At 37.2% G+C, this 19,929-nt stretch overlaps 2 protein-coding genes across 12 annotated transcripts in view; both read right to left on the bottom strand.

Moving 5' to 3' along the window:
• Positions 1–4,448, bottom strand: part of ABI2 (abl interactor 2) — a 103,368-nt gene extending 98,920 nt beyond the window's left edge. For 5 of the 11 annotated variants that reach the window (XM_079923686.1, XM_079923688.1, XM_079923695.1 and 2 more), the window contains exon 1: positions 3,932–4,446. In XM_079923686.1, the coding sequence (XP_079779812.1) occupies positions 3,932–4,048 (117 nt within the window). In that variant the 5' untranslated portion in view covers positions 4,049–4,446. Of the gene's footprint in view, positions 1–3,931 lie in introns of all 11 variants that reach the window. The other 6 variants (XM_079923683.1, XM_079923689.1, XM_079923687.1 and 3 more) reach the window with 4 other exon arrangements.
• A 4,063-nt stretch (positions 4,449–8,511) lies between these two features.
• Positions 8,512–19,929, bottom strand: part of CYP20A1 (cytochrome P450 family 20 subfamily A member 1) — a 77,569-nt gene continuing 66,151 nt past the window's right edge. Inside the window, exons 12-13 of the mRNA XM_079925403.1 lie at positions 18,969–19,058; positions 8,512–18,819 (exon numbers count right to left, since the gene is read on the bottom strand). Coding sequence (XP_079781529.1) covers positions 18,669–18,819; positions 18,969–19,058 — 241 coding nt within the window. The 3' untranslated portion in view covers positions 8,512–18,668. The remainder of the gene's footprint in view (positions 18,820–18,968; positions 19,059–19,929) is intronic.

The following is a 19,929-nucleotide window of genomic DNA, read 5'->3' as shown; positions in this document are numbered from 1 at the left end:
TCATATGCTAGTTCTATTTTTAGTTTTTTAAGGACCCTCCATACTGTTCTCCATAGTGGCTGTATCAATTTACATTCCCACCAGCAGTGCAAGAGGGTTCCCTCTTCTCTACACCCTCTCCAGCATTTATCAAAACATTAAGGTAAATTCTTAATTTCTGTTCTTCTGAGCAAAGCCATTTTACTGGATGACTTTGTTCTTAATCCAAACAGTGGACTACGGGATTTTATTATGTATCTATGTGAATTAACACTCACAAAAAGGAATAACTTTCTTTTATCTAAGAAAAGGAAAAATATAAATATGAATAAGTTGGCTTTTCAGACTTACTTTAGGAAAGTAACAAATATAATCTTACTTCATCCACCAAAGCATTAAAGCAACCCATGTTATTATAAAATTCTCCATATGTAAATATGTAGATTCCAAGTTAATCAAAAATGTTTTAAAGTTTCTGGACATTTCCTAGATTAGGAATCAATGTTTATATTTATAAATGAAGAGAAAAAAACACAGGTCTTACATTTATCTCGAAAAAGTCCTTAACAATAACTTTAATCCTTTTTACAGGAAAGAAAATCAATCGGGGAAACAGGAAACTGTAGTTATCACTTTTTATCATCACATTTTAGAAAAAATATTTTGACTATCACTTTTTCTAGAGGTTGAAATAAAACAGAATCATCTAACTTTTTACTAAAGATGATTTTTAAATTTCTAATGTTAACTGCATTATTAACCTGGAAAACTACTACTTACAACTCTGCTGTACCTGTAGATTGTGTGTGTGTGTTAATACAGGTACTATCTGATCACTCCTAATGCCAACAGATAACATTTCTGAAGGACATTTTCATGATAGAAATAATTTAAACACAGTATGTTTGTTTTCAGAAGGACAGCACACCATTTTCCTTCCTTTCCTCAATCTTCACACTAAATATAATCCACATTTAGAATATTCTTATTTACCTTATTTTTTTAATATTCCAATGCATAAAACCAGCTATTTAAGGACACTGAGCAAAGAACCTTATCATTTGTTACTTATGATCAGTAGATTTGCCTTTTTTCTGCTTTACCGGCAAAAATTATATTTCCACAAAATAAAATGAGTGTTGGGTGAGTTAACTTGAGCTAATGGTTAGGACATGATGCTATAATAAGGCTAGATTGACCATTTGATCACCGATCCCACCAAATCACTTTCATCTATAGCAGGGTCACAGGCAGCATCGAAACTCCTGCTGGTCAGTTTGCTGGTCACCAAGAAGAGCCAGGCAAATGAGCAGCTGGGTCAGCACAAATCCACTATCACCATCTTCTATTTATCAACTTTACCACAAACAAATCATGTAAGAGTTGTCATCTGGGGAGAGATCCCCAACAATATCCCCACTGGATCTTAACACAGATGATAATCTAAGAGGTAAAAGTGTAAAGTTTATTTTAGATGCTAAGTTGAAGAAATAAGATATTTTAAAACCCAAGTCCATTTCTATTAACCAGTATTTATACTTTGAATTTTAAAATACCATCCCATTAAATTCTGAGTCCCATTGCTAAGACAAATAATGGCAGTAACATTCTTCTCTCTTGAACTGGAATAAATGTATAAAATATATAAAAAGATGACAGTTGTTGATCCCTTTACTCTCTCAGCTTTATTAATTCAGGTACTTTTACCTTTATGTAACAACTGTAATATAAGAGGAACTATACCTTCACATTACAATAAAAATTATCTTCCAGGAGGGGTGGGATACGGAGGGTGGGAGGGAGGGAGACGCAAGAGGGAAGAGATATGGGAACATATGTATATGTATAACTGATTCACTTTGTTATAAAGCAGAAACTAACACACCATTGTAAAGCAATTATACCCCAATAAAGATGTTAAAAAAATAAAAAATAAATAAAAAAAAATTATCTTCCAAAGAGAGAGAAATCTGTTTCTTTTTCTTTTAATTTAGTGGTGATAACCACAACCCAATCAGTTTTCCACCCTCAATTTCTCTTCTGACCTGTAACTCTTTCTCATATGTTGCACAAGGGATTGTAATAACAACTTCAGTCCTTTTAATTTGCCTCTCCTAGAGACTGTGAATTCCCAGAGTGAGGACAGCATAGCTTCTTCCTTCTTCCCACCTGCAGCCCATTAAGAGTATAAACTGACACACTACATGGTATTCATTTGCTCACAGATCAGCCTCTCCTACTAACTACACTATGAGATTCTGTGGACACTAGGTATGAATCATCAACACTTGACACAGTGCCAGGCTATATAGACTTTCAAATGTATTTAGTGAAAAACTGAGCATTTTAACCTTTGAATCTCTCCTACCACACTCAGTATCAGCAAAGCACCTGATGAATATGGACAATTGTACTTTTTGTATGAATCTTTGACCCAAGTCACATTCTTTCTTTTCCTACTAGCCATACTTTCAACTGCCTCTTTGGAGGGAAAAGCCTTGGGTTATGTCTGATTTATTCTCCAATACAAATATTCCCTACAAGAAAATACAGAGTTCAGGATATGTCTAATCAAGCAAAATCTCACAATACTATCCTTGATCAACCATGTGGTCCTTACAAAATTTATGAACCTGTAAATTTTAACACCTATTTTTTTTGGTTTAAACCAAGACTTGAGAATGCTTCCCAATACAGCCGATGTTAAGAAGGATGCCTGGAGAGATGGAGGTGGGAACAGGAAAAAAAGACCATAGTGAAGGAACAATTTAACTTATTTCTTCCATTTCCACCTTCATCCCAAGAGAATTTAAATGGGAAGGGAAAAAATGGAGGTAGAACCTGTGATTCAGAATAAGCTATAAAGAAAACAAAAGATACTAACTTTGCAAACCGTGCGTTTTAAACTATCCTTTCATATAATTTTTAAAGAGGAATTTTTTTTAATCCACAGTCTTTTGCTTCTTCCAGGAGCAGCTGGATTTCATCTCACCCAATATCCCCCACCTCCATACACATACATACAGCGCTACCACTGAGTCCCTGTGCCAAACCAATCATCCCAGGAAAAACTAAACCATGAGGATCATTTCCTAATTCTCTCTGAAAAATAATCCCCAATTTTTTCCCCGAAGACAAATTACCTATTCTAATGGGATTGAAGGGAGGTGGCGGGACGGAAGATTTCATTATCATGCAGCTTCTCACTCTCTATAGGGAGAAAAATGGCATTAACTTCCAACAAGGGACAGCTTACTCTTATACTGTATCCCCAGTTAGAACCTAAAAACAAGCAAAAAACCAAAAGCCGATCTTTTGATGCATTCAAATGAATAGAAAGCTGAGACAGTTTACTCTGCAGCAATATAACCCCTTAAAAATCCTCCAGAGCTTGGGGGATGGGGGTGACCCATCAATCCCCCCACACCCTTGCCATATGGGGGAGCAAGATTCTGTCAAATAGAAAATGCCACTCTCCGCCTCCTCCGCCATCCCGAAAATTGACTGGCACCGAGTGCGGAGGCGGCCGAGGGAAGAAGCGAGGCGGGGGACACCACACACACACACACACACACACACACACACACACACCACACCACACCACACACCCACACACACCACACCACACACCACACACCCACACACACCACACCGCACACCACACACACACACACACGCACACACCACACCCGCACCGAGGGCTGATTCATGGCTTTTTTAAATGTTTTAAAGCTACAATTTCCTCCAACCGGAGAATTCTCACCCATTCCCCAACCCCAGCTCCCACCATGCTCCTCCCCCCGCTACATGGGGGTCAGCTGGACTGTATCCCCGCCGCGGCCTCGACCCCACGCGCCCTACGCCCCCAGGCGCGCGGCCCCCGGCCGGGGGTCCCCCACGCGCCCTCACCACCCCGAGGCCCGACGCGCCCAGGCCGGGAGATGCGTCGCACCTGGATGTAGTTGTTCTCGCAGTAATCGGCCACCCGTTCCAGATTCGTGTAACTGTCGAAGAGGGCCCGGCGGCCCCCCGGGATTTCCTCCTCCAGCAGCATCTGCAGCTCCGCCATCTTCACATCCTCCTCCTCCTCATACAGACCGCAGAGGCAGTGGCGGCAGTAGCGCCAGGGAAACCCAAGACTGGGAGAGGAGGAGCGGCGGCGACGGCGGCAGCAACCGGGAGGAGCGAGAAACACTCCCCGCCAGCGACAGGGGAGGGGGCAGCAGGAACGGGGGCGGGGCGCGAGCCGACGGACTCCGAGGACGGTCACCGCGGCGACGGCCGGCACGGCGCGCGCACGCGCGCTCGCCTCCCTCCGCCTCCGGGAGCCCGAAAAAGATTCCCACCCTTGGTCGCGCCGCCCGCCCCTCCCCCACTTCCGGCGTCTCCTAGCGACCGCGGGAGTGGGGGCCGGGATGCGCGCGGGAGTAGCGCGCGCGGTTAACCCTTCGGCCCCCGCAGGTTGCGTGGCTGGAGAAGCGCCCCGGGCTGTCTTTGTTAGTCCGGCGTGAACGCCCACCCGGCTCCGCCGTCTTTTGGCCCGCGTCTTCAGCGACTCCCCTCGGTGTTATCCTCAACCTGGGGCCCAACCCCATGGTCATGGGCCTGAGGGATAACATCAGCCCACTAAACTAACATGCAGCTTTAAGTGCCGCCCCACTTTTCACTTCATCTTTGACCTCATCCATCCTCTCTGGTACAGATAAATTTCAATTTCCTAATCCCAAATTTCCTGTCCTTGGCCTTTTTTGCACCTGTTTGCCCATTGACACCGTTTCCCCCAGCCAGGTTAGCCTCTGTTCTGTTCTCCTTTGACCATCCTCCGGACTTCAGCTTTTTGCGCTTGCCCCTCTCTTTGCTACGCTTCCTCAGTGACCACCTTTTCTGTCATTTCTCTGAGTCTGTCAACTTCACTTTTTTCTTCGTCTGTTCCGTGTTTAAAGTTTCGAAAACGGTTTTGCTGGTACTTTCATTCCTCACAGGGCTGTTACATGGATAAAATAAAAGTTTAAAGCACCTCGGGAAACGATAAATGACACAAAAATTCAAGGTAGATCATTTTGATCTTGCAGTTATTATTCTGTTATTCCTTAGATACTATATCCTTTTTTCCTAAATCTGACTACTACACACAATGCAATCTTAGAAAACTAAAATTCGTGACAACTGCTGAGATATTATAAAGTCCATGACCTTTATTTGTACTGTGGAAAGTCAAGGTTGACTACATTTGCAGTTTAGAGCAAGATTCATTATTTCAACTCTTGTATTTGTGATCTGTTGGCCCTCCTACAGTGATTCCCCCCCCCCATTTTTTTCTTCCCAGATTATGAGGAAACTATATTATACTTTCTCAAAAAATCACTTTAATGCCTTACCATTACACATTTCTGGAGCAATCTCTGATGATGTTATATTAGCTTTATTATATGCACATTAGCAAATTGTGTTTTCTCTGTGGAACCCAAATTAAAGGTTACTGAAAATGTTGTTCCAGTCCAGCTAGTTTTGTTCTTAACCACTTTAAACATCTTCTGTATTAGTGGTTCTCAAACTTAAGTGTGAAGAGCTCTTTAAAATGAAAGCTGCAAGGTCACACTCTAGAGATTCATTAGCTTTAGTGATGGAATGGAGTAGTTACTTAAATGGCCCATAAACATGCTTCAGGGATTAACATATTAGATCAAGCAAACTTTTCTTTCCGACTAAAGTTCAATGAATCAAAGGCTACTGTTGGAACTGTGTTAAGTCCACCAGGGTAAGTTAAATGCTAAACAGACTCTTCCCCCATTACTTGTTTCCACCTAGCATTCTTTCAAATACTGCTTAGCAATTAGCCCAATAAACAGTTCTCCCCAGAGGGATGATTCTTCATCCTAGGTATCACTGCGTGAAGATTCTAGTAGGCACTTTCTCAAATTAATATGCGACTTCTTTGGATCGTAGCTTCCTTATCTGAAAAATCAAAGGGTTAAACTCAGGTCAGTTCTTAAACTTCTGAGTGGATTGGAATCACCTGCAGGGCTTGTTGAACCGCAGGATCGCTAGGCCCCAGCCCCACACTTTCTGATTCAGTTGGTCTGCCCCACTTAATAGTTCTAACAAGGTCCCAGGTGGTGCCAATGAAACTGTCCTTCTGGCTCTGAAGGTCTAAGTGGGACTCTTTGCCGAGAGAAGACCTTTTAATATTCGGCAGAATCTAAGAATTGAAGGACATAGATACACACTTCTGCTGCCACCAAGAACATTTCAGCAAAAAAGAAGACAACTACAAAATCTATACAAAGTACATGCATCGTGTGTGCATATATATTATCTGAGTGGAAGGATTGTAGGGTTTTTTGGTTTTGCGCATCTTAATTCCTCTAAAATGAGCATGGATTAGTTTATAAGAGTCCGGTGAGGCTATTATCTCCCCAAATCAGAGAGAATACTTTTATTAATGCATCCCAAGATGACATTTTTAAAGCAATTTTATCATCAGTTTGATTCAAAGTAAGCATTAAAAAGTCACAGATTTTTTACATATTAACCCAGTCATGCCAAGTGCAGTTGATTTTTTTTTTAATCTAATTGCAGGTCCTTATATTTATTTCCAAATTATGCCTTGGCTTTTTCCCAGATTTAAACCCTCATTACCATCTCCTGAAATAAATTATCTTGCTTCACATCATCTACTGATTTGATAAGCAAGACTTTGGGGTTCATTATAGCTTTCAATAAGAATGTTGAAGAATTCAAGGCCAAGAAGAGGGCCTAACGGCTTGGCCCTGGAAGACTCACTTAGTTGGTCAGAGCCATTCTCAGTATGCCTTAAACTGGGCCACTTGTGACTGTACCTTAAAGGATTCACATTTATCCAGTATTTCATCATCATAGTCACATGACTGGTGAGAAAGTGTCAAATTCTTCGGCTGAAATAAAGATACTGTGGAATTCCCCTGATGTATCTCATCCTAGCAACTCTATACTTAAATGAGGAAATTAAGGTAAAGCATATATTGCCTAATATTATGGGCTCTAAAGAAATAAATGTTGCTTAACTGAATTGTTTACATTGCTTGTCTTATGATACCTAGAAGACATACCGATTCACTTCAGACTTTCTGCCCAGACTCTTCCTGCACACACTGACATGATAATTCATCATAAACATTGTTTTCAGGGACTTCCCTGGTGGTCCAGTGGGTAAGACTCCATGCTCCCAATGCAGGGGGCCTGGGTTCCATCCCTGGTCGGGGAACTAGATCCCACGTGCATACCGCAATAAGACCACATGATGCAACTAAGAAGTCCGCATGCTGCAACTAAAGATCCTGTGTGCTAAGACCTGGCACAGCCAAAATAAATAAATAAACATTAAAAAAAGGAAAAAAAGATGCTCAACATCACTAATCATCAGGGAAAGGAGACATCACCTCACACCTGTCCGAAGAGCTATCACCAAAAAGAATACAAAAAAAAAAAAAACACATTATTTTCATCATTAACTCTTTGCCTCCAAATTTTCAGTCTCTCTTTTAAATGACATCAACCTATCAGGTTTAAAATCCTTAACATTGAGTATTAATTAGTAGTTAATATTACTGTATTTTCTCATACATTTAAAAAATTTATTAGAGAATAATATCTATGGCACCTAAAGAATACCATGTGTTTCATTTCCACACGGCACTTTCTGTAATATTTATCCCTTTTCCTGGTTTTACATTAAATGCTTGGAAACTATTAAATAAGAAACTATAAGAATGTCATCCTTCTTCATGAAGATACTTGGGACTGTTTTCTTTACCTTGAGGATCTCAAAACTAGTTTTCTGGCTGCTATATGATTTTATCAGGCAATACCAAGTTGGATACATATGTACATACACAGTTCAACGAATGAATATATATTTCAATGAAATTTAAAAGAATTCCTTTTAAGCAGTTAAGTTCCCTGTTTGAGATATTACACAGTAGTAATCAGGAGAAATGCAAACAGAGTGTTTTACTCAAGCAATGACATGGTTAACTTAGTTCCTATTCTTACCCCAAACAAGAAAAATAATTATCAGTGATTAATATTTTCATACACATTTTGGGGTTTTAATCAAATTTAAGACTACCAGGAAATTTTAATACCAAGTGCATATAATGTGTATATATTAAATTTTTGAAACAAATTTTCTGTATGTGATCAGAAGATAAATGACTGGGATCTAAGCCTTATATTTTTAGGCACACTTTATCATCTGAAACTTTGGTTTCAGTTTTAGTGATATAAACCTTGGTCTCAATTTTAGGGATACTTATTTAATGGTTAAAAATGTACCAAACTACTAAAAAAAAAGCTTTACTGTGCAATAGAGCATTCCATGCTTTATAGCTGTATGAATACACATTTTAAGAAATAAGTTTAAAATGACTGGAAAGAATACAAAGAATCCTCCAAAATTAGTCTGTAAGAAAAAAAATCCCCTCCCATTTTCAGGAAGTCAGGAGTCCACAAGTCTCATACATATTTTTTTCATTTTTATTGAAAGTCATTTTTTTGTCTCTTTATTATGGAAATTACAAACATACAGTACGGAGAATGGTGTAATGAATACACAAACATCCACTGATTAGATGCAACAATGGCTTCTATTTTACCTTATATTATTCTTATGATACAGAATTTTAAAGAAAATTACAATAATCATGACATTTAACCCCTAAATACTTTATTATATATCTCTAAAAAACAAGGATATTTTGCCACATAACCACAATATTGTTGCACATCTAACAAAATCAACAATAATCCCCTCATACTAACCAATACCCAATAAAAAGCATTTTTCAAGAAGAAATTACTCTTGAAAGGAGAGAAAATAACATATACCCAAGATACAACCTGGAAGGATTGTATTTAAATATTTAGAATCTATAATAGTTTCCTGTAAGAGACAATAAAATAGCTCCCTTTCCCGTGAAAAGTGAAAAGAGGAAAAAGGTTTTTCCATCAAACCATGAGAGTGGACAATATAAACCTGAAATTCTTCATGACAACGTATCTCTGTGTATAGACATAACCAATGGGGTAGATAATTTATCTTGAAAGGCATATGGTTTTGAAAATAAAAAGTCCTCAGTTCTTTAAGTTTCTACTAAAATTGGTTTTACATATCCCTCCCCCACAAAAACAGTGAATTTCAGAGCTAAAGCATAAAACAGATCATTCTTTCCCACAGCAGAGAGATCACCAATCAGTTCACAAAAATTGGATTTCTAAAATTAGCTACTTTTGTTCACACTTTGTCTTAAATTATGTTAAAGGTTTTGTAGAGCATCAAGCCTCAAAATGTACTAACTAGGTTTTTATTACTGACAGCTATATTGACCTTCACTTAATAACATGAATTGCTAAGAGTTTGAAATATGCCAGTTTTTCTGATTATGCTTTAATACCATTAGAACCTGTATGCTGAATATTCACTGCAGCATGTATGATTTTCAAAGCTGCTAACTTTTTTTTATAACAATCTGTTCCTTATCAGTTTCAGTAATATTGCAAACAAAGAGGTTATACTTTGACAAAATTGCTAACTTAAACATCATGGTATATGGTAGTAAGTCTCACTTGTATAGTACAAGGTTGCTAAGAATATCATTGACCACCGATTGCTATGTTCATGAAATGGAATGTAGAAGAGGTTAACAGCAAAAAAAGTGACTCATGATTTTCCTTGTCAAAGTAATTTTATGTAGCCTCTTGGAAAGAAAGGAGCAGAAGAGAATAACTTTGGTATTTTAAAATGGCAAGGAATACTGAATTTAACTACACTTAAAATACATCAGTAGGATTTCTTCCTTCCTCCTCCACAGGAATTAATAATATATTTCTCACAGATTTCTATTATCTAGATGTCCAACCATATGAATAAGTGAATGACTCATATCACTGAAATATTTCATAGGGTTTTATAATGATATTTCAGGGAAAAATCCCATTTTACCTTCCAGCAGAAAATGTTTGGCAATTATTAAAATACAGGAAAGTAAGAGCTCCATCAGTGAAATGGGGCTTCAGATAAGAGACTTATAGTGTACTGTATCACTTTTGCAACTTTAATAAAAATCTGTATTATGAAATTGCTTTTAAGTTTGGCATCTATTTGTTGCCTATTTTGTAAATAATTTTAAGACATCCTAGAGAGTTTTAAATCGCTTGATGATAAATCATGAAAAAGACATTTATGGGTATTTGCCAGGACAACTAGCATACAACCAGGAGGTACAGCCCTCAAAAACCACTGAGTCACAGCACCATGCTGTGTAAGGCCAGATGTGTCCAGGGCTAGCTTCATGGGCTGCAACCAGTGCAGTCCCACAGAAGCCCACACCTCAGAAGGACCCTATGTTGGGGTATAAGACTTTGAAGGCACTGCAGTGAAATTCTCAAATTTTATTTGTGAATTTGTATTTTGTAAGTGAAGTCCAATGGGACCCTGGAGTATACGCCCGGGGCTTAGAGTTTACTTCCCTGCCTCCCTAGGCATGTTCTCAGTTACCAGCTTCCTGCTCCCCGGTGCCCTGCACCCTGCCTGGCCTCCCTCTAACCATCCCTGCCCATTACCACTGCTGCCTTCCACCCAGAGCAGCAGTAAGATTGCATCAGGAGGAGAGTTGATGAGGGAGGCCCACTTTCTGCCACGTCACCCTCCAGTGGGGGCCTGGGAGCAGGTGTGGGGAGGGCTGGAGTCTAGCCAGCAGTTTGCTCTGCAGCATCTTGAGGCAGGGCAAGGAAGAAGTCATCTCTGCTTTGGGCTGGCCACACCACAGCATGTTCACCAGGTAACTGGGCGGGGCTCCTCTGCCTACCCCTGATCCAGGTAAACAACATTGTCCCAGCATGGAGACTTCAATCCCTTGGGGGTGGGGTGGGGAGGGAGGTCTCTCATCAACCATAGGTTAAAAGAGCAGACCCAACGGTGGGAAGGGGGGAGACTGACTTCATCCCCAGCTAAGACCCCATATTTTCATTTTGCACTGGGCATACAAATTATGTAGTTGGCCCTGATTGTGCCTCTTACAATAAAAATAAGCCCCCAAACCTTTATAAACATCATAGCATGTCCCATCATAGATGGGACATCTCTTTTCAAGTGTTTGTTTTTAGGAGACTATTATCCTATTTCTTCCAGTTATCAATAGCATAGTATAGTAACTTAGGCAGTTCTTTTTGCTTAGGGGGGCCTTTCCTTGGTTTTAAATTCATCTTTAGAGAATAATATGAAACCAAAAGGAAATCACATTCTGAACAAGTTTGGGGGAAAAAAAAATTGTGCTAGCCTGGGCAAATTCTCATATAAAATAAGTTCTCTCAGCTTTCATTTCCCCCTTTTATAAGGCTATTGGATTAGAACATATCCGTGGAGTCTCTTAAATGTAACATAGTTTTACAAAGTCTATTAAGACTAAAGTAAATTCAAAGCTAGCACGTTAGTAGATCATACTTCTAATCTCAACTTAATTACCTTCAGGGGTTCTTAAATTGCAAAAAAAAATTTATTATTATTATTTTTTACTATACCACAGAGGAACTAAAATATAAAACACAAACATAGCTCTTTAGCAAGCATCTCAAAATCTCAGGCAGCCATGTTGAGTTCTCAAATTCAAGTCATAGTTACCAGAAGGTACCAGTGACTACCCCCTTATTCCACTGCTTAATAAATTCATATTTCCAGAATTGAGGATGAGAATTCCTTCTTCCTAAACTTTGGGTGTCCAAAATCCTAGTATTCTTCTCCTGGCCCCTGACGTGCAAAAGAGAGACTGACAGATAAGTGCATATGAAGTGAGGTAAAAGTAAGTGAAGAGGTCTGATAATGGTATCTCTCTAGGATTGCTGGATTGGAGTTCAGGCTAGAAGGAGTCTCTGGGGTGTCTCTGTGCACATGGCTGGCCATTGTAGAGCTGTCTCTTGTGGTTCTGAGTCAACCTATACTATGGATTAGATTTAGATGATCCCAAGGAGACTGGATCAGTTTGGGGGCTATCCAAGAGATTTAGTCCAAAATTTCCCAAACCTCCTACAAATCCTCTAAATATGAAAAAAACAGAAACTCAGAACAGACTCATGGTTCTATTTCAATCCAGAATTTCACCTTGGGTTTGAAGCCAGATCAATCTCTGATCATGGAGAGAACAAGATGACATTTACCTTGGTGGGATCACCATGCTACAGAACTGCTCTGATGCTTGATTTGCATTTCTCAAAATTACATAATTCCCACAGGGCACCATCTAGATAGAAATACACCACAGTGCCCAATTCTTGTGATTAAACCCTGTATTGAGAAAGATGAAAACCTCAGAGACAGACATAAATTTTATACACACATTAAGAAAGGTTGTCATGGCAACTGCGCTTGAAGATATGTATTTTTAAATCTAAGTAAATTTAACATTCAAAACACATTTGCATCTCCCTCAAAGACTCTGTATCAAGAATATTAAACAAATTTTTTCCAATTCCCTTTGAATCTACACTTCCTTGGAAGCTTAACAAAATCCTATGAATATAATAACAGCATTGACTTAAGCACCTATCTTTGGAAGACTATGAGAAAATCCAAAATGAAAGCCAAATAATGTTGCTCTTCTACTCCCAGAGGCCCTAGATTTCCCCCTCTAAAATTTTAAATTGTGAGCAGGCTAAGCCATATAATCTCTACAAGGTCCTTTTAAGCTCTAAAAATCAATTATCTATTAGCTGCTGACCTTGCAACATAGCAACAAATCATGAAAGATGAACACACCTAGTGCTGCAGTATAATTGAACAATTCATACAAATGACTACAATCAATATTGCTCTTTAACCTAGTCAAACCAATTCCTAGCTTTGTTTCGTCTCACTCTGAACAATCTCCAGGATTTCTATTCAGCATCAATGTTGACAGTTTTCCTTGATAAGATACGTAGTTTAATTCTCTTGCTCATAAACTTAAAGTAACAAAAATAATGGCTTGACTCCCAACGGTTCCTTGTGCTTCTTGCACCTCTACAGCCTGTAACTGAAGCCTTCTGTTCTCTGTCATGTAGTCAACTACAAGTTTCTTCCTTTGTCCCTTTCAGCCACTAACCTAAAGGGTCCTTGAGTTGCTTCCAAACCCAGGACCTAGAGAGCTCAAGTGCCAGAAAGTTAAGCTTTGGCACATGAGACTGGGGTTCTTCCTCCTGGGGTGAAGCACAGAAGAGAGAGAACACAGTAAATTCCATGTCTGTTTGGCTCAGTGCTATATCCCCAGCGTCTGCAATAAGATCTGACACACATTAAGTGACCAATAAAAAAGTGTTGCCTAACTAAATGGGTCACATTTCTTTGGACAGAAATGGAAGTCAGGAGACGGAGAGAGTCAGGAGAGTAAGAGGGCTCTGTCCTCTGACAGGGAAAAGAGGAGGAGGTGAGGGAGTGAGAGAACATGGAATTCAGGTGCCTTGGTTCTAATATGGTCACTCCTAGTCTGGAGAATCTCTGGACCATGCATAGGTTAAAGAACTACCTAAGACAGATGTTCCTTTAGACTCCTTTTGTCTGTAGATCATTCTGGACACGACATCTATAGATCTACTGAACACTATATCTCCATGAAACACTGGTTTTTCAGGATAATAGGTATAACTTGAAAAAGGGGTACCTTCATCAAATACATTTGGAACACTCAGTGTTACACCAAGTTAAAATAGGTTTCCTTACAGTAGAACTTCTCAGTTCTTCCAATATATTAATATTCGTTCTGAGAAAGAATATATGTATATAAACAGAATGAATATGATCGAGGAAACTTTTTCTCAGAGTATCTCATAGGATAGGGTACCATGAAACACACTTTGGGAAATAATGCTGTTGTTAACCTAATAAAAAAACTTTGATCCTTAAACATTTCCTAGTTTTAATGATGACCTAGTGATAAGATATAGAAGGAACAAAGGACTACTTGCTTACCGACTATTTTGGTTGATATTTTGTAGAACTATAGGCTATTATAAACCTATGTTCACACCTAATACAGGCATCACTGAAAGATGTCCATACAACATCTTAAATACTTCCAGCAATGGGGTACTTAGCATATTACAAAGTGCTGTTAGCATTAGAGGTAGTTTGGCTATCTGGAAATCTTTTTCAACTATTAAGTAACTTCAATAATCTCCTTTATTCTATATGCAGAGAAAACCTCAATGAAGATTTCATTCATTTATTCAAAAATATTTACTGATTGCCTTTTTGGAGACAGGCACATTACAACTTTATAATATAGTTACAAAATAAGTTTCATTCTCTACTATCATGTGTTAAAAATTAAAACAAGAATTTGCAAGTATTTTAGATGTATATAAATGTAGATTTTAAAAAAACTACCAAACAGGATTATTTGTGACTTATTTGCTTCTGGCAGTTTATCCATGCTATAACAAGATCCATTCCCAATCTGTAGAAAGACAGCCACCAAACTGTAAACTGACTGAATGGGAAGCCAACTGGAAGAAGGAATGTCATTTCCTGCCTTTTGTTTACTGTCTGGATATTTTACAAAATGGCTCCCAGCTCAAATTTTACAATTATCCATTCACTCAGTGTCATAAAATTCTATAAATCAAACATGAAATTGATTTCTATTGTATTTTAAAAGTCTACTCCCACCCCAAAATAAGACCTTACAAAATTGAAGTAACAAAAGAAAATGTCTGAAATGCATTAAATGAAAAGTAGATCAAATTGTTCTGATTGCAATAGGTAAAAATATACGTATGTGGGAACAGGAAAAAACTTAAAACAGTTGTACAAGTGGCAGCTGAGTTGGCAATATTTAGTTTCCTTTGAGATTTCTTTTAATACTGCTGTTACATTACTCTCTTAATCATTTTCTTTAGCTATTACGAACTGTACATCATTTGAAACTATTGCTTGGTTCTCTCTTAAATAAGAACAAAACCCCACTAAACCCCACTGAAGCTATTAAGATAATCTGAAGTTTAGATCTTTTACTGTTTCTTAGCTAGTATCTGCTGTCTTTATTTACAGTATTTATTCTAGCAGGAATGAAGAACTATTTTAGTTAGTCCTACCTGTGCCTACTATTACTTTCTAAGGACTAAATGAGATGAGTATATAAAGAATTTGGTGTGTAACAAATGCTCATTCCAGTCCCTTGTTCTACTTTGGCAAGTTTCAGTCTCACTCCTTTTTATCAGTGCAGATCACTGACAACGCTCAAAGCAACACAGTATCCAGCCTTTCTGGCCATGCTGATTTTCTGACTTCTGCAATAACAGCAACTGCTTTGTTGTCACTGCCTCCCTTCCCCCAACTCCTCCCCTTCTACCTTCATCATTGGTCTTAGGAACTCAGGAAACAGGCATAGGACTGGCTAAGAAGAAAAATAAGGTCGTTAGCATCAACTTGTTGACAATATAAAAACCCACCCTTGAAAATAGTGTCCATTTCTCTCGCAGCTGTCTTCTCACAGCTACTAAATGACTCCTTGATTCTACCGGCCATGTCTTCACTGTTACACACTCAGTAGAATTATGTGTTTTTAAGCAGTTTTCAATGTGTCAACATAACCGCATGTGAAAAAAAGGTACATTTTATAAAGAGTAACAGTACTTTTTATGGGTCTGGAGAAAAAAATAAACATGTCTTCAGGGAAGAATTTTAATCTGTTTCCCCCAGAGACCAAAAACAACAACAAAGATTCTTAAAATGTCCTCTTAAAAGATGAAATGCTATCCCAATTATATATTATATATTATGCTATCCCAATTATCCCTTAATTATATTGAAGATTTTTCTTAGGATAATGGAGTAATTTCATTTCTTAAATGCTCATTGTAACACCTAGATTATGCTATGACTTTAGCAACTTGGTTCTACTAATATATAACTGTTTTGATAGAATAGATGGAGAACTAAGGCCATTTTTAAAGTTGAAAAGAATAACAATATTTGAGAAGGGAAAGAGGCAGAGAAAACGACTGACAAGTCTGTGCTTACATTCTGAGTGAGAAGAATAGTAATGTTCCAGCTGTGGAAAACACTACTGGTTCATAACATATTAAATGAAGAGAACATTGTGTATAATATGTCTGTAAAAATTACATGTGGATTAAAGTGTAGAGGATCCACCTCAGAAGCTTAACACTGGTTAAGTTCAAATAGTGGTGATGGAGTTTCCTATTTTTGTGCTTCTATGTTTCCTAGATTTTTCTACAATAAACCCATATAATTTTCTAATAAAAAAATAGAGCATTTTGTCTTTAAAATACACACTATTTTAATATAAAGAAAACAAATAAATTTTGATAGTCTATAAATAAGATAGAATCTATTTATATAAAAAAATGAAACTGCACATTTGTGGGCCAAACAGCATGTGAGTTTTTCATTTTTCCCAAACATATGCACAGAATTAATTGTTTTGAATTTTATTAGCACAAAGTGTGGAAGAGCCCTTTCATTCCATAAAAAATGTGTTGTGTTGATGTTTTTAACAATAAACTTCTGAACTATCAAAAAGAATGTAGATCAAAATCAGTGAAGAAATAGTTTTTAAAAAGCCAGAAAGCTATAAAACTTAAAGAGTCCTGCTAGAGCCATGCTACGAGCCATCAGTAACACTGAGGCTACTAAAATTTAGGTCATTTGACAAATACAGAGGGCCACGTAAGAACAACAGTGAATGGATAACTTATTTTACATATGATTAACAGTAATTTTTATTTTTTAAAAATCCTCTAGAAAAATGACTTATTTTTAATGTTTCAAGTTATTTATGTAACTCTGGATAAAATATGCTTATTTACCTGATTCTTCTATGCTCTATTTTCCTCGATTCCATCATTATTATACATTGTCTCACTTACTGGCAACATGCCAACACCCTGACTCTGGTTCTGTTTTTGCCTTGATCATGGCTAATCAGGTCGCACTTGCTTTAAAATTCCACTGATCTCACCTGATTTTACTGACACTCGGTTTACATATCAACTGGCTACTCTAACCTTCCAGTGCCAGTTTCCAAACCAATTAAGGTACTTGGATAACAAAGGAAGATGCTCTTTATACGCAAAACCATAGAATATGATAGGCGACAGGGAATAAATGTAACAACATGCCTTTGTAGAAACATGATGCTAGGAACTAAGAATACATTTCACTTAAAGTTTCAGAATTTAAATTATTCCATAAATTAAATGTTTTTGTCCGAAATAAAGGCTGCATCTAGTTACTTAGTTTCTATGTTTAACTACTTATTACTAGGTCTAAAATGTTAGCTATATAACCATAAACACAACATAAAATAACTCAATTAATAACTAGGGTACATTCTTGAAACTAAAATTACAAGAGAAATTCAGCAGTGTCAAAAACAAGCCCATCTGCAAACATTTATCACTATTCTTCCTTTCCTCTCTATCAGCACTTGGCATACTTCCTTCATATCTCCTTTTATCTTTAAAAAAACATATTTTAAAAAAAGAGTTCTTCAAGAACAGTGTAACCAAAGAAAGCAAACTAAAATACAATGCTGTCAATAAAAAAGCATTAAATATAAAAGTTACCAGTACTAAAATGTAAATTTGAAAGATACTTATTTTTGAAAAAGCCCCAATATTTCTTTGCTTACTAGTTAGACTGATCATTTTTCTAAAAGTTTATTAGCTGTTTCCCCTTATAAAAGCTGTTTTGTCTATTTATCTACTGTATGTTTTCTTAACAATTTGTTTGACTTCTTTATATGTAATATGGATATTATCCCTTTCTGTCATATATTTTGCAATTATTTTCGACCCATCTTTGTTTTCTTTCTTTTAAATTTGGTTTCAGTTTTTAGTTAATGCTCTCTCATTTCTTATGGTTAGGATATGACATAATAATAAATAAATTCAGGAATTTTTTTTTACACAAATGATGATTAGTGGAGTAATAGAGTGCTACTACAATTTCCAGCAAAAAAAGGACAGACAAGCCTCACTCTTAGTTTGCTACTTAGGAAGGACACCACTTCAAAACACATTCAGAACTAACTGTATTATTTTCCAAATGATTCAGAACTGTTCAAAATGATGAGCAATGTATAAGTCATGAAATAAACACTGTTGTCTGGGAAGGCATACAAGCAAATACAAGGTATGTTATTCACTGAATTACTCAAACCTAATAACAATGATTAAACACAAACTAATTTATACTCAGAAAATAAAAATATTAATCCAATAAATAAAATTATATAAAGTCCTTTTTTTCTTCTCCTTTTTATGTAAAGTCCCCTTTAAGAGGATTTACTAAAAGTGTGAAAATGAGTTATTTTTCTCTTTTATGAATATTTAAAAAACATTATTGTGAAAAATAATTTCTCTTCAAGAATATTAATTTTAGAGATCAAACTAAGGCTAAGAATATGAAAACAATGACATAGAAACTGATAAAACAAAAGTTAAAAGTAGAAGTCCTCCCATTAAAATTATCACTATAATAATGCAATAAGTATAAAAGTATATAATGCACTAAGAAACTCTGATATACAAAAATTCAAATTTACATGATGAAGTACTAATAGGTGTTTATATTATACAATGATGCTTGGCTTATAAAAGGATTCAATACATATTTTCTAAATGGTCATTTCCCTCAACAAAGTTAAGTGTATACAATTTTAATATCTCTTTGAAACAGTGATCCAAGCTTCCTCCTTGGATGATGTTACGAGTTCATACTTAGTTTCAATAACTTGTCCCTCCACAGAAAGTAGGTGCAGTCTCCTCACCAGTACACTCAAAAGTACTGTGGTTACCATATATGCAAACCTAGTCCGGAAGAAAGTCAACTGGTTACTAAAGATTAACAACTATACTTTAACTATATAGATTGTTCATTCTCATCAACAGTGATAAACAAAATTATAAGTACAAAGTCTAGCATCTTTCCTTTCCTTTTCGTTTCTCTATCATCTCACCTCAGCTCTGGGCATTCCTGTGTGCCTGAGAATCCAAGCAAGGAGAAAGTCTTCATTACCGATTCATCATCAAACCGCTCTGGATCAAACCTAAAAAGAAGATTTGGGCCTGATCACAATAGAGTTCCACTGGCATGGTACGTATTTACACTATAAGAACACGGGTATGTAATAAAGTTTTAAAACTACTGAAGATAGAAACTGCTCTCACATTATATTTAAATTTGACCTTTTATGTTCCCAAACTATTGAACATATATTACATCTTTTTTTGCTTACTTTTATTACTTCTATTTTATTTATTTATTTATTTATTTATTTATTTATTTATTTTTTGGCTGCACTGGGTCTTCCTTGCTGTGAGCAGGCCTTCTCTAGTTGCAGCGAGCGAGGGCTACTCTTCACTGTGGTGCGGAAGCTTCTCATTGAGGTGGCTTCTCTTGTTGCGAAACACGGGCTCGAGGCGCACGGGCTTCAGTAGTGGCAGTACGCAGGCTCAGTAGTTGTGGCTCGCGGGCTCTAGAGTGCAGGCTCAGTAGTTGTGCACACGCTTAGTTGCTCTGCGGCATGTGGGATCTTCAGGACCAGGGATTGAACCCGTGTCCCCTGCATTGGCAGGCATATTCTTAATCATTGCACCACCAGGGAAACCCCTACTTCTAAAGAATAGATGCAAAATACATTTCTCTAGAATCATCGAGGAATGAAACTGTAACATGCAACTACATCATTTATGAGATTTAAGGATAAATTTATGAGATTTAAGGATAAATAATTTAAGGATAAATTAAGGATAAATTTAAGGATAAATAAATTTAGTCTGGAGACACCAGACTACAATTTCTATTAATCAATTAAATGAGACCCAGACTTATTAATAAGTGAGGGAAATGAAGAGGCTAAGAAGGATCTTTTATTGTACAGAAGTTTACTCTGTAAAAAGTCAATGGGAGCAATAACA

The sequence above is a fragment of the Stenella coeruleoalba genome, assembly GCF_951394435.1.
Source record: "Stenella coeruleoalba genome assembly, chromosome: 6".
In the NCBI taxonomy this organism is placed as follows: Eukaryota; Metazoa; Chordata; class Mammalia; order Artiodactyla; family Delphinidae; genus Stenella; species Stenella coeruleoalba.
This window is presented reverse-complemented; position numbering and strand designations above follow the sequence as displayed.